This window comes from Delphinus delphis, chromosome 21, assembly GCF_949987515.2.
Source record: "Delphinus delphis chromosome 21, mDelDel1.2, whole genome shotgun sequence".
Classification (NCBI taxonomy): domain Eukaryota; kingdom Metazoa; phylum Chordata; class Mammalia; order Artiodactyla; family Delphinidae; genus Delphinus; species Delphinus delphis.
Window position 1 is genome coordinate 5,396,527 of NC_082703.1, and position 15,410 is coordinate 5,411,936.

Here is a 15,410-nt window from a genome sequence, read left to right on the forward strand (position 1 = left end):
CAGGACTTGAAGCAACTGAAGAGATGGTTCTTGGCAAGCTGCCACCTCAATACATAAGGCAAATGCTAACAGCCATAAAAAGAGAAATAGACAGTAATACAACCATAGTAGGGGACTTTAACACCCCACTTTCACCAATGGACAGATCGTCCAAAATGAAAATAAATAAGGAAACACAAGCTTTAAATGATACATTAAACAAGATGGACTTAATTGATATTTATAGGACATTCTACCCCAAAACAACAGAATACCCTTTCTTCTCAAGTGCTCATGGAACATTTTCCATGATAGATCATATCCTGGGTCACAAATCAAGCTTTGGGAAATTTAAGAAAATTGAAATCATATCAACTATCTTTTCCAACCACAATGCTATAAGATGAGATATCAATTACAGGGAAAAATCTGTAAAAAATACAAACAGATGGAGGCTAAACAATACACTACTAAATAACCAAGAGATCACTGAGGAAATCAAAAAATACCTAGAACCAAATGACAATGAAGACACGATGACCCAAAACCTATGGAATGCAGCAAAAGCAGTTCTAAGATGGACGTTTATAGCAATACAATCCTACCTCAAGAAACAAGAAACATCTCAAATAAACGACTTAACCTTACATCTAAATCAATTAGAGAACGAAGAACAAAAAAAACCTAAAGTTAGCAGAAGGAAAGAAATCATAAAGATCAGATCAGAAATAAATGAAAAAGAAATGAAGGAAACAATAGCAAAGGTCAATAAAACTAAAAGCTGGTTCTTTGAGAAGATAAACAAAATTGATAAACCATTGGCCAGACTCATCAAGAAAAAAAGAGAAAGACTCAAATCAATAGAACTAGAAATGAAAAAGGAGAAGTAAAAACTGACACTGCAGAAATACAAAGGATCATGAAGATTACTACAAGCAACTATATGCCGATAAAATGGACAACCTGGAAAAAATGGACAAATATTTAAAAAGCACAACCTTCTGAGACTGAACCAGGAAGAAATAGAAAATATAAACAGACCAATCACAAGCACTGAAATTGAGACTGTGATTAAAAATCTTCCAACAAACAAAAGCCCAGGACTAGATAGCTTCACAGGCGAATTCTATCAAACATTTAGAGAAGAGCTAACACCTACCCTTCTCAAACTCTTCCAAAATATAGCAGAGGGAGGAACACTCCCAAACTCATTCTACGAGGCCACCATCACCCTGATACCAAAACCAGACAAAGATGTCACAAAGAAAGAAAACTACAGGCCAATATCACTGATGAACACAGATGCAAAAATCCTCAACAAAATACTAGCTAACAGAATCCAACAGCACATTAAAAGGATCATATACCATGATCAAGTGGGGTTTATTCCAGGAATGCAAGGATTCTTCAATATACACAAATCAATCAATGTGATAAACCATATTAACAAATTGAAGGAGTCAAACCATATAATCATCTCAATAGATGCAGAAAAAGCTTTTGACAAAATTCAACACCCATTTATGATAAAAACCCTCCAGAAAGTAGGCATACAGGCAACTTACCTCCACATAGTAAAGGCCATATATGACAAACTCACAGCCAACATTGTTCTCAATGGTGAAAAATTGAAACAATTTCCTCTAAGATCAGGAACAAGACAAGGTTGCCCACTCTCACCGCTATTATTTAACATAGTTTTGGAAGTTTTAGCCACAGCAATCAGAGAAGAAAACGAAATAAAAGGAATCCAAGTTGGAAAAGAAGAAGTAAAGCTATCACTGTTTGCAGATGACATGATACTATACGTAGAGAATCCTAAAGATGCTACCAGAAAACTACTAGAGCTGATCAATGAATTTGGTAATGTAGCGGGATAGAAAATCAATGCACAGAATTCTCTTGCATTCCTGTACACTGGTGATGAAAAATCTGAAAGAGAAATTAAGGAAACATTACCATTTAGCATTGCAACAAAAATAATAAAATATCTAGGAATAAACCTACCTAAGGAGACAAAAGACTTGTATGCAGAAAACTATAAGAGACTGTTGAAAGAAATTAAAAATGATACCAACAGATAGAGAGATATACCATGTTCTTGGATTGGAAGAATCAACACTGTGAAAATGACTCTACTACCCAAAGCAATCTACAGATTCAATGCAATCCCTATCAAACTACCAATGGCATTTTTCACAGAACTAGAACTAAAAACTTCACAATTTGTATGGAAACACAAAAGACCCAGAATAGCCAAAGTAGTCTTGAGAAAGAAAAATGGAGCTGGAGGAATCATGCTCCCTGACTTCAGACTATACTACAAAGCTACAGTAATCAAGATAGTATGGTACTGGCACAAAAACAGAAATACAGATCAATGAAACAGGATAGAAAGTCCAGAGATAAACCCACGCACATATGATCACCTTATTTTTGATAAAGGAGGCAAGAATATATAATGGAGAAAAGACAGCCCCTTCAATAAGTGGTGCTGGGGGCTTCCCTGGTGGCGCAGTGGTTGAGAGTCCGCCTGCCGATGCAGGGGACGCAGGTTCGTGCCCCGGTCCAGGAGGATCCCACATGCCGCAGAGCGGCTGGGCCTGTGAGCCATGGCCCCTTAGCCTGTGCGTCCGGAGCCTGTGCTCCGCAACGGGAGAGGCCACAACAGTGAGAGGCCCGCATACCACAAAAAAAAAAAAAGTGGTGCTGGGAAAAATGGACAGCTCCAGGTAAAAGAATGACATTAGAACACTCCGTAACACCATACACAAAAATAAACTCGAAATTGATTAAAGATCTAAATGCAAGGCCAGACACTATAAAACTCTTAGAGGAAAACATAGGCAGAACAATCTATGACATAAATCACAGCAAGATCCTTTTTGACCCACCTCCTAGAGGAATGGAAATAAAAACAAAACTAAACAAATGGGACCTAATGAAACTTAAAAGCTTTTGCACAGCAAAGCAAACCATAAACAAGATGAAAAGACAACCCTCAGAATGGGAGAAAATATTTGCAAATGAAGCAACTGCCAAAGATTAATCTCCAAAATTTACCAGCGGCTCATGCAGCTCAATATCAAAAAAATGAACAACCCAATCCAAAAATGGGCAGAAGACCTAAACAGACATTTCTCCAAAGAAGATATACAGATTGTCAACAAACACATGAAAGGATGCTCAACATCACTGATCATTAGAGAAACGCAAATCAAAACTACAATGAGGTATATCACCTAACACCAGTCAGAATGGCCATCATCAAAAAATCTACAAACAATAAATGCTGGAGAGGGTGTGGAGAAAAGGGAACCCTCTTGCACTGTTAGTGGGAGTGTAAATTGATACAGCCACTATGGAGAACACTATGGAGGTTCCTTTAAAAACTAAAAACAGAACTACCATATAACCCAGCAATCCCACTACTGGGCATATACCCTGAGAAAACCATAATTCAAAAAGACTCATGTACCAAAATGTTCATTGCAGCTCTATTTACAATAGCCAGGACATGGAGGCAACCTAAGTGTCCATCAACAGATTACTGGATAAAGAAGATATGGCACATATATACAGTGGAATATTACTCAGCCAGAAAAAGAAACGAATTTGAGTTATTTGTAGTGAGGTGGATAGACTTAGAGTCTGTCATACAGAGTGAAGTAAGTCAGAAAGATAAAAACAAATACTGTATGCTAACACATATATATGGAATCTAAAGAAAAAAAAAGGTTCTGAAGAACCTAAGGGCAGGACAGGAATAAAGATGCAGATGTAGAGAATGGACTTGAGGATGTGGGGAGGGGAAAGGGTAAGCTGGGACAAAGTGAGAAAGTGGCACGGACATATATACACTCCCTGATGTAAAATAGATAGCTAGTGGGAAGCAGCCACATAGCACAGGGAGATCAGCTCGGTGCTTTGTGACCACCCAGAGGGATGGGATAGGGAGGGTGGGAGGGAGGCAGACGCAAGAGGGAAGAGATATGGGGATATATGTATACATATAGCTGATTCACTTTGTTATGCAGCAGAAACTAACACACCATTGTGAAAAAATTATACTCCAATAAAGATGTTAAAAAATAAATTAAATTAATAAGTAAATAAAAGCAATAACTGCCTTGAAAGAGTAATAAAGCATACATAACTCACTTTTTCACTTATAAAAATATTATAGTCCATTGGGTTTTGTTCTGTGTCTTGGTTATTTTCAGTAAGAACTGCAAATTCATTGTTTTCATTTCCTAATTTATAAAGAAGATGCTGAAATTCAACTGCAGATTCCAGAGGCTCAATTCCATAAGAAAGATTTTCAAACTGCAATATTCCTCTGTAAAATTAAGGTTAAAAATTTAAGTGCTTTTAATTAATTCTATATCATAAAACTCTGACAGAACTCCTAAAAAAAGGAGGAGGAGGAGGAGAAGGAGGAGAAGGAGGGGGAGGAGGAGAGTGAGAAGAAAGATACAGAATGTTTTTGAGCTCAGTATTTTGACCCAAACTCTTTATGTTTTGGAGATGACTCTGAAGAGATAAAAAAAGGTCTTCCCCAATCCAAAAAAGTAACGTTCCATTTAATTTACTTTACAGTTATAAACGCAGCACAAATTATGTAATCAGTTGCTAGCAAGTACACAGCATTACTGTGATCAAGTCATTCTCCTGTTCCCGAAGTCAGTAATTTAATGAAAGCAATAGCAAATAGAAATCTGTATAAATTTCTTTCTGTTTTGCACTGCAATGATTACATTGCTTGCATAAAAAAAGGATACATAATCAGTAATTTTATTCATAAAAATAAAATTCAGCAGTAATTAGAAGGCACTTATGAATTTTGTTTATGTACCTAGTCTGAATAAGAAATTAAAAGCTAAATTTTAAAGAGTAAACAACTTTTATAAGTATTCTTTCTTGAATACAGGTAACAGTTCAAGTGACTACTCTCTAAAAAACACATTTCAGAATTCCATGTAAAAAGCACTGAGTAAAATTCGTTTGTGGAAACAAGGCTCCTACACTACAAAATGAAGGTGAAGAATATCCTGACTGAATGGAAAACTCTCCAAGCACTAAAGAGGAAACCCTACAGTTCTTAGAGAGATTAAGATAGTGATATTACTAGAAAAACGAGTACCATAATAATACTTATTTGTTTATATAGAAGGGCTTCCTCTCTCTGAAGATGATTTCCCTTTGTGAAACAGCATGCTTTGTTTATTTATTTTTACATCTCCAAACACTAGGCCAGTAGCTGGTACACGGTAGGTATCAAGAATACTCTATGTGCTGAAAAAATAAGCTACCCAAAACTCAGCTCTTCCAACTTGCTATAGTCAGACACGTTCAACTGTCATTTCTGTACTAAAGAAGAAACAAGATACAGAGCAAAGAAACCAGGAAATCTAAACCTTCAAGAAGTTAGACATGTCTCTGGTCAGTGGGGAAAGTAAAGGGAAATCAGAGAAGAAACATATTCAGAGGAAGAGATTATTATTATTATTATCATTATTCACTGAATAACCTCCACATGGGAATCCTCTGCCAGCTCCACACTTAGTATAAACTAACAAATTCTCTGCAGACAAATATCATAACCATGGTGTTTGCATATTAATGACAAAAAAATACATAACCTCAGTCCAGAGCACGTGCTAAGTGTGGCAACAGAATTCAGATATCCTTCAATATATCCTTGGTAGTAGCACTGAGTCTGGGGGCGAAATATAAAGTGGTTACCTAGGAGTTGACAAAACTTTCTAATGATTTCTTAACTTTTTATACTTAATAGAACTTTCTGAATATTTTTCACAGGCTATATACAGTTTATATCAGTATCGATAAAGTAACATTCAGAAAAAAAGTCTCCCCATATTTGCCACTTTCACTATATTAACTACTCTTTTCAGATCAATACTTGGGATTATTATTTTACATCCTGCTTCCAAAGTTTTATCCCATATTTTAGGTAAAATTATTTTCCAATATATAAATTTAGGTCATCGATTAAAAGACAAAGATTGTGAGCATGGATTTCCTTTAAATTCTGATATTCTGCTAAAAAGAAACATCTAAAATTTAAGGGCACAAAAAGATTGAAGAGCTAGAAAAAGACCACACCAACACAAACCAAACGGATGATTCTGAAGCGATACTAATACAGAAAATGTAGACTTTAAGGCAAGAAGCATTACTAGAGATAAAGAGGGACATTTCATAATGAGTTTCAATTCACCAGGAAGATATAAATATTCCAAGTTTGTATTTATTTAATAACATAGCTTCAAATTACAAAAAGCCAAAACAAAGAAAAATAAATGCATAATCATACTAAAAGATTTTTAAGCACATACATTTCTGTCAGTAACTGATAAATCTAGCATTCAGAGTCTATAGAAGAGTTGAACAGAATGTTAACCTAATATAGGTAAAACCCTACTTAAAAACTATATATAGGACTTCCCTGGTGGCGCAGTGGTTGAGAGTCTGCCTGCCGATGCAGGGGACACAGGTTTGTGCCCCGGTCTGGGAGGATCCCACATGCCGCGGAGTGGCTGGGCCCGTGAGCCATGGCCGCTGTGCCTGCGCGTCCCGAGCCTGTGCTCCGCAACGGGAGAGGCCACAACGGTGAGAGGCCCGCGTACCGCAAAAAAAAAAAAAAAAAAAAAAACAAAAAAACTATATATAATATACTTTTTTTTGCACAGAGTTCTTTTCTTTAACCATTTTTTTATTGAAGTGTAGTTAATTTACAATGTTGTGTTAGCTTCACGTGTACATCAAAGTGATTCAGTTATACATACATACATACACCTATATATGTAACCTTTTTCAGATTCTTTTCCATTATAGGTTATCACAAGACACTGAATATACTGTGTTGTACAGTAGGTCCCTGTCGTTTATCTAGTTTATATGTAGTCTTGTGTATATGTTAATCCCTAACTCCTAATTTATCTCCCCCTCCAGCTGCCGCTATCCTTTCTGGTAACCATAAGTTTGTTTTCTGTCTCTGAGTCTACCTCCATTTTATAAATAAGTTCATTTATGTAATTATTTTAGATTCCACATATAAGTGATATCATGTGATATTAGTCTTTGTCTTACTTCACTTAACATGATAATCTCTAGGTCCATCTATGTTGCTGCAAATGGCATTATTTCATCTTTTTTTATAGTTAAGTAATATTCCATTGAATACACTTTTTTTTTTTTTTTTTTTTTTTGCGGTATGCGGGCCTCTCACTGTTGTGGCCTCTCCCGTTGCGGAGCACAGGCTCCGGACGTGCAGGCTCAGCGGCCATGGCTCACGGGCCCAGCCGCTCCGCGGCATCTGGGATCCTCCCGGACCAGGGCACGAACCCGTGTCCCCTGCATCAGCAGGCGGACTCTCAACCACTGTGCCACCAGGGAAGCCCAATACACTTTCTTTTTAAAGAACATGTAACATTTACCAAAATGAAACCATATTCTGGGCCATGAAACACAAAAACAAATTGTAAAGGACTGAAATCACACCAAGTTCAGTCTCTGACCACAGTACAATTAACACAGAGACACAGCAAACATCATCACAGACAAAATAGGAAAATTTTATAATTTCCAAGATAGTGCTATGAATTTTGGTATAAATCAATGTATGTTTTCTTATTAACACATGCCTTTATGTTAGAACTATGTGGAGAAGGAAGGAGCAATAAAAGGAAAGTAATGGTCCTTTCCAATAGAAGTGAAGTAACATATTTCAATAATTCAACAAATTTTTATTATATGCTATGTGCCAGGCATTTTTCTAGGCACTAGGGATGCATCATTGAATAAAAAACAGACCAAAAGCTCTGGTGAAATGAAGATTATACTGCACTGAAAAAACAGAAAATAAATCGATAAAATATATGGTACATCATGTATTGATAACCACTATGGAGAAAAACAAAACAGGTAAGTTAAGAGAGTAATAAGGTTAAGAGTGCCATTTAAAATAGGGGTTAGTCAAGGACTAACAGGATGGTTTTGAGCAAAGACCTGAAGGAAATGAGGGAGAGAAACATTGTATCTTGGGAAAGAGCAAACATCTGGATCAGAAGAAATAGAAAGTGAAAATTTCTTGAAAGGAGGACATGTCTGGTATGTTTGAAGAATAGCAAGGAAACCAAGGCGACTGGAACAGAATAAGCAAGGTAGAGAATAACTGGAAATGAGGTCATAGAAGTAAAGAGAACCAGACTGTGTAAAGCCTGTAGGATACTAAAATGACTTTGGTTTTCACTTTGTGAACGATAAATCATCCCATGGAGGCTTCTGAACAGAGAAGTGATATGATCTGACCAGGTTTTAACAGGATTGATCTGGTTGTCATGTTGGGAACTGAGGAGGTGAGCAAGGTGTGGAAGCAGGGAGATTATTCCGGAAGTTACAGCAATAATCCAAACTAGATATGATGTTTACAGTGGTACCAGCAGATAGAGACAGAGGAAGAGGGTGGATTCTTAGTACATAACTTGAAAGGTAGAGTCAATATGATTCACTGATGGATGAGACAGGGACTAAAAAAGAAGGAAAGGATTTCAATCTATGATTTCAGATTCAGTAAGATTTGTACTTGTTTTATTATTAATGTATATTCATTTATTCAACAAAATATAAATTAATTAATTTAATTGTGCCTATGTTCTAGGCAGAGTAGAAGGTAAGTCAATCTAGTTTGTCTTTAATTTACCAAGACTTCAATAAAGCCTAATAATGGGTGAAATGAGGCATAAGTGGATCACTTAAATACATCCCCTGTGAATACAGTCTTCTGTATTAGGAAAGTATTCAATGTAAAAAGGGTTTTAAAAATCTTTGAAATACAAAATTTAAATCTTACCTGAATATTTGAAGAATGAGAATTCACAGATCCTTGATTATACAAATAAACCATGAAATTATCTGCTAAAAAAAATCTGAATATAAAAAAAGAATGAGAGAATTTTAAGTTGTTCTTTTTGAAACATGTAAAGCAGTAGTCAGCAAACTTAAATCCCTCAAGCCAAATCTGACCTACCTTCTGCATTTGTAAATAAAATTCTATTTGAACACAGCCATACCCATTCACTTATATATGGTTTACAGCAGCTTTCACACTACAACAGCAGAGCTGAGTCATTTTGACAAAGATATTTTCATCCTCAGAGCCTAAAATATTTACTATCTGGGCCTTTAAAGAAAAAGTTTGCCAATCCCTGACAAAGGTAGTATCTTCTTTTGACCTGTATGTAATCTTTATTCAAAGCAATAAGCATTTACTCAAAATAATTTTCCTATCTTATACTCCTTTAAAAAATAAGAGACTACAAGACAAGAGAAAAGCATTTTAAAATTTACAAAGAAAAAAAAATTTACAAAGATACGAAATGGGTGTAGGATTATGAGAGTTTTCTATTCTTTCATTCGTTTCTTTTAAACTTTTCTTCATTTATTTATTTTTTGGGGCTGTGTTGGGTCTTCGTTGCTATGCATGGGCTTTCTCTAGTTGCAGCGAACGGGGACTACTCTTCGTTGCGGCGCATGGGCTTCTCATTGTGGTGGCTTCTCTTGTTGCGGAGCACGGGCTCTAAGTGTGTGGGCTTCAGTAGTTGTGGCATGCAGGCTCAGTAGTTGTGACTCACGGGCTCTAGAGTGCAGGCTCAGTAGTTGTGGTGCCCGGGCTTAGTTGCTCCGCAGTATGTGGGATCTTCCCGGACCAGGGCTCGAACCCGTGTTCCCTGCACTGGCAAGCGGTTCCTTAACCACTGTGTCACCAGGGAATTCCCTATTCTTTCATTCTCTCTCAATTTTACTATTAAATATATATTACTATAATGAAGTGGAAGAGTATTCTGTAAAAGTCATACTAACCAGAACATAGGTGTTGAAACTACAAGTCTAAGTTCAACCTTCTCTGGTATCATTCCCTGTCCTTATTATGCTATTTTACTTATGCTTTCTCACCTGGTGCTCACTCCTCAATCCAATGTAATGTAACTAGACCACCCAGTCTAGCTTCTGCTGGGAATCCTCCATTAAAACAGTTGCCATAGAGATTACTAATGACCCGCTTGTTGTTAAATCCAAAAAGCAGTTTGAGTCACGTAAAGCTACTCTAACACACTGTTGACCACACTCCCCTTCTTTAAAACATCTACTCTTCAACTTCAATCATACCATTTACCTCTGGTTTCCCTCATATCTTTTTGTCTACTTTTATAAGTCCCTTCATCTGGATCCTTACTTCTTCACTTAAATGCTTCCATGGCCTTCAATTCTGGTTTTTTCCTTCTCATCATTAATATTCACCCCCACCTCTGTATCTTGTTCATTTCTGGTGCCTCATTTGTACCTATATTAAAAAGATGGCTCTGAAACCCACACCTCTCTCACATGACCTGAACTAAATACAACTGGTTATTTGGGGTCTTCTGTGGTTTCATACAAATTTTAGGATTATTTGTTCTACTCCTGTGAAAAATGCATGAGTATTTTGATAGGGATTGGACTGAATCTGTACATTGCCTTGGTTAGTGGTATGGACATTTTAACAATATTAATTCTTCCAATGCATAAGCATGGTATATCTTTCCATTTATTGGTGTTCTCTTCAATTTCTTTATCAATGTCTTACAGCTTTCAGAGTACAGGTCTTTCATCTCCCTTCGTTAAATTTATTCCCAGGTATTTTTTCTTTTTGATGCAATCGTAAATGGGATTGTTTTCTTGATTTCTTTTTCTGATATTTTATTATTAGTGTATAGAAATGCAACAGACTTCTGTATATTAATTTTGTATCCTGCAGCTTTACTGAATTCATTTATTAGTTCTAATAGCTTTTTGGTGGAGTCTGTAGGGTTTTCTATGTTACCCTACCATCTGTAAATAGTGACCATTTTAGTTCTCCCCTTCCAATGTGGATGCATATTATTTCTTTTTAATTGCTATGGTTAGGACTTCCAATACTGTGTTGAATAAAAGTGGTGAGAGGGGGCATCCTTGTCTTATTCCTGGCCTTAGAGGAAAAGCTTTCAGCTTTTCATCATTGAGTATGATGTTAGCTGTGGGTTTGTCATAAATGGCCTTTAATATATAAGTGAAGGGGATTAAGAGGTATGAACTACCAGTTATAAAATAAGTAAGTCATAGGGATGCAATGTACAACACAGGTAATACAGTCAATATAACGTAATTATATGGTTTGTAATGTATAAAAATATAGAATCACTATATCATACACCTGAAAATAATATGATATTGTAAGACAACTATACTTCAATCAATCAATCTATCTATCTATCAATCAAACTGCCACTGGACATTTCTCCTGGATATCCCCTGACGCAGATGTGCTCTCCTTCTCCTTCACTGCCCCACCAAATCTGTGCTACCACTATGTCCAATCTGTTATCTAATCTTTTTTTCTGCCACCTCAGTTATGTCTTAAAAAAAATAAATAAATCCTACATGGTCATAATTATACTTCTCATTATTTCCCATATAAGTTTCTTGCAATAGCTTCCTATGACTTCCTATAGTCATGGTGTCCTAATTATTATACAGGTGATTTCCAAAAACAGAGTATATACATGCTCTATCCATCTCCCAAGCTCCAGTCTCTCTATTTCTTACGACTGCTTATAGTTTCAATAAGATACTCAAATATAATATGAGTTCTCTCTTTCCCTCTTATGCACTTGAAAAGTTCTTTGAGTGGTCATTTACTATTCTTCCCTTCTGTCTAAAGGAGTAGGTAGGTTAACACTTCTTTTACTCAGTGCCGTTTTGTGGCATCTAACAACACAATGAATCACTTGTTTGTACTTCTCTCTTTAAGAAACTTCCTCTCAACCAAAATACTTCGCTTTTTCTTCCTTAAAAAGCATTCATATTCTTCTTTTTTTCTCTGCTGAACATTTCTGAAAAAGTCATTTTCACTTAATACTTTCAGTTTCTCACAATTCACCTCTCCTTAATACCATGTAGTCTAGTTCTACACCCAAAATTTAACTGAAATCTACTTCTTGAAAGTTACAAATTGCTTCCAAGCCAGCCTTTCTCTACTGGGTTTCCAAGAGAGAATTAAACCCTACAGAAAGTTATTTAAAATATGTTCATAATTCTCTTAGGCATGGTATATAGCTGGTACTATTTTCCATAAATTATTCACCAGTTTCCAGAACACTGTATGATCTAATTTCTATATTAAATCCCTTATTTCATTTTCCTGGTGGTGAGCCTGCCTCCCTGATCAAACCCTAACTGATACAGTTACAGACTTATTTCTTTCTTATCACATCCTGCCCTGATTATACAGGTCCTGCTGGTTCTGCCAACTTAAGATCATATAGATTAATCTTCAGGAGACAAGTCCCTATTTTTCCTGTTCCTAACCCCCCTATTCACAAAAGACTATGAGGCATTAAGACCAAAAAATTAATTCACAGGAGAGCATCTGTCTGTTCATCTGAGACAACTAAAATTTTTAATAAACAAGTACATTATTTTTAACACTCTATTTTTATTATAAGTAAATAAATTCATATAAATAAAATTAAATCTAAAAGTAAAGAATAAAAAATTACCTTTGCCTAAGGTGCACGGTATACGGTTTCTCATCTATTGGAATAATATAGGATACCTGTTCCTAGAGAATCCAGAACAACTGAGAGTGAAGACAAATGTAATAGAAGAAGTGAAACAACAATTTTACATCAACTAATCCTTCCATATAATGCTTAAAATGTCTCAGACTATGTGTGATTTAAAATCTGCAATAATATATCAAAAATGATAATATTTATTTATTATATTATCCATTCTTACTATATCCACAAAAAGAAGCCCAATCTAAGGAGCTGTACAGCACTAGAAAGCATATGTGACTGAATTTTAAACTCTTCTAAAAGAAGAGGCGATATGCCACGCTGTAATGCCTACTCAGGTAGCATCACTGGGATAATAAGGTACTCTACACACCAGTGAAGCTTAACTTAATCCATTAGGCACAAAAATTATTTATTTTAACCATTTTCCTGAAATGTATGGCTTGCTTCCTGTACTTTTAAACAGAAGACACTTGAACAAAATTTGGCATAGTTTTTTTACTCCATCCCAATTATTCTCAGGTTAAAACGTGGATGGCAATGAGTTGCAATAGCAGTTGGTCAGTGAACCTAAGTGATGAGATTTCATCTTGCAAAAGAGAACATGTGAAAAGCCAGAGTTAGATCATCATTAAAAAGAAAACTTAGTTAAAGCATATAAAAACCAAAAAGACACAAATAGCACAACACAAGAAAAGATAAGCCTTTCCAGATCTGTGAAAATAAGAAGCAACAAGGAGACAATACAAATCAAGAGATAATAAGGCAAGTTGTTAAAAGGTCTAGTACATGATCAAAAATGAAACAGAAAGGTCAACATCACTGGTGTTATGAAGTCAAGTGGATACCATGTACCTGCTGCTATGATGTAATGAGAAGAGCACTTTACCTCTACGGTAATCTTCCCTAAAACTCATAACCTCAGTCTAATCATGATAAAACATCAGAGAAATCCAAACTGAGGGACGTTCTACAAAATATCTGACCGATATTCTTTAAAAATGACACGGTCATGAAACAGAAAAACAGAGCAAAGGAGACTGGGGAGACATAACAACTAACAGCAATGTAGTATCCTGAATTAGATCCTGGAACAGGAAAAGAACATTAGTGGAAAAACTGGTGAAATCCAAATAAATCCTACAGTTTGTTAATAGTAAGGTATCAATGTTAATTTTTTAGTTTTGATAAATGTAATGTATCAACATGGTTATATAAGATGTTAACTTTAGGGAAAACTGAGTGAACATATATGGGAGCTCAAGGTAGCATCTTTGCGAATTCTTCATAAATCTAAAATCATTCTAAAAATTTTAAAGGTTTTTTAAGTAAAACCAGAAATAAATTGAAGAAAGAAGCAAAACAGGTATATGTCAGATATAAGGCAGAAATACCAAACATAGGATACTGATACTGAAGCAGCAACATGTCCTAGCTGTAAAATTTACATGAGTGAAAAAAAATTCCCCTTAGAGATCTGAATGCAATAACTGAACAGAGATGCTGGAGAATTTTTATCTCTTTCTAAAGTGGACCTGATGCACAAGTCACCCAAAGTAGTTCTGGGATGAATATTTTTCTCAAAATGAAAACATAATAATTATTAAGATATTAGTATACCAGATATACTCCCTCTAACTATACTGTGAGAGCTAGCATGACACGCATTCTCTCTGCAGACTATGTACAGAAAATGAGCTAGATCTTTAAAGAATGTAGAGGGGTTGGTCAATGGAGGCCATAAGAGAATTTATTGAATAATACCAGCAAATATGTGTTTTAATTTTTAATAACAGACTTTCAATGATTAAGAAATTCGATCCCTTCTGGAACTTTTATTTGTAAAGTGTTACAATAATTTCAACACTTTCAGAAAACACTTTTCCTGTTCACTCACTCATATGGTTCCAAAATCACTCCTCTTCAATGGAACAGGATAGAAAGTCCAGAGATAAAGCCACACACCTGTAGTCACCTAATCTATGACAAAGTGGATGGACAATGGAGAAAAGACAGTCTCTTCAATAAGTGGTGCTGGGAAAACTGGACAGCTACATGTAAAAGAATGCAATTAGGACATTCTCTAACACCATACACAAAAATAAAATCAAAATGGATTAAAAACCTAAATGTAAGACCGGACACTATAAAACTCTTAGAGGAAAATAGAGGCAGAACACTCTTCAACATAAATCGCAGCAAGATCTTTTTGATCCACCTCCTAGAGTAATGAAAATAAAAACAAAAAAAACTAAATGGGACCTAATTAAACTTTAAAGCTTTTGCACAGCAAAGGAAACCATAAATGAAACAAAAAGACAACCACAGAATGGGAGAAAATATTTGCAAACAAAGCAACCAACAAGGGATTAATTGCCAAAATATACGAACAGCTCATGCAGCTTTATATCAAAACAACAAACGACCCAATCTAATGGGTGGAAGATCTAAATAGACCTTTCTCCAAAGAATACATACAGATGGCAAAGAGACACATGAAAAGATGCTTAACAACACTAATTATTAGAGAAATGCAAATCAAAACTACAATGAGGTATCACCTCACACCAGTCAGAATGGCCATCATCAAAAAATCTACAAACAATAAATGCTGGAGAGGGTGTGGAGAAAAGGGAACCCTCCTACACTGTTGGTGGGAATGTAAATTGGTACAGCCACTATGGAGAACAGCATGGAGGTTCCTTAAAAAACTAAAAATAGAGCTACCATATGACCCAGCAATCCCAGTCCTGGGCATATATCCAGAGAAAATCATAATTCAAAAAGAGACATGCACCCCAATGTTCATTG

General features: G+C 35.7%; 1 protein-coding gene across 5 annotated transcripts in view; it reads right to left on the reverse strand.

Moving 5' to 3' along the window:
• The window catches only part of ADAM32 (ADAM metallopeptidase domain 32), a 167,090-nt gene that overhangs the window by 125,080 nt on the left and 26,600 nt on the right, over positions 1-15,410 (reverse strand). For 4 of the 5 annotated variants that reach the window (XR_009517859.1, XM_060001103.1, XM_060001104.1 and 1 more), the window contains 4 exons: positions 12,579-12,640; positions 8,855-8,930; positions 5,622-5,698; positions 4,141-4,318 (listed from right to left, as the gene is read on the reverse strand). Coding sequence is in view for 4 of the 5 variants with exons in the window: in XM_060001103.1 (XP_059857086.1) it covers positions 4,141-4,318; positions 5,622-5,698; positions 8,855-8,930; positions 12,579-12,640 (393 nt within the window). In the remaining variant the exon portion in view is untranslated. Of the gene's footprint in view, positions 1-4,140; positions 4,319-5,621; positions 5,699-8,854; positions 8,931-12,578; positions 12,641-15,410 lie in introns of those variants that run through there. The other variant, XM_060001106.1, reaches the window with a different exon arrangement.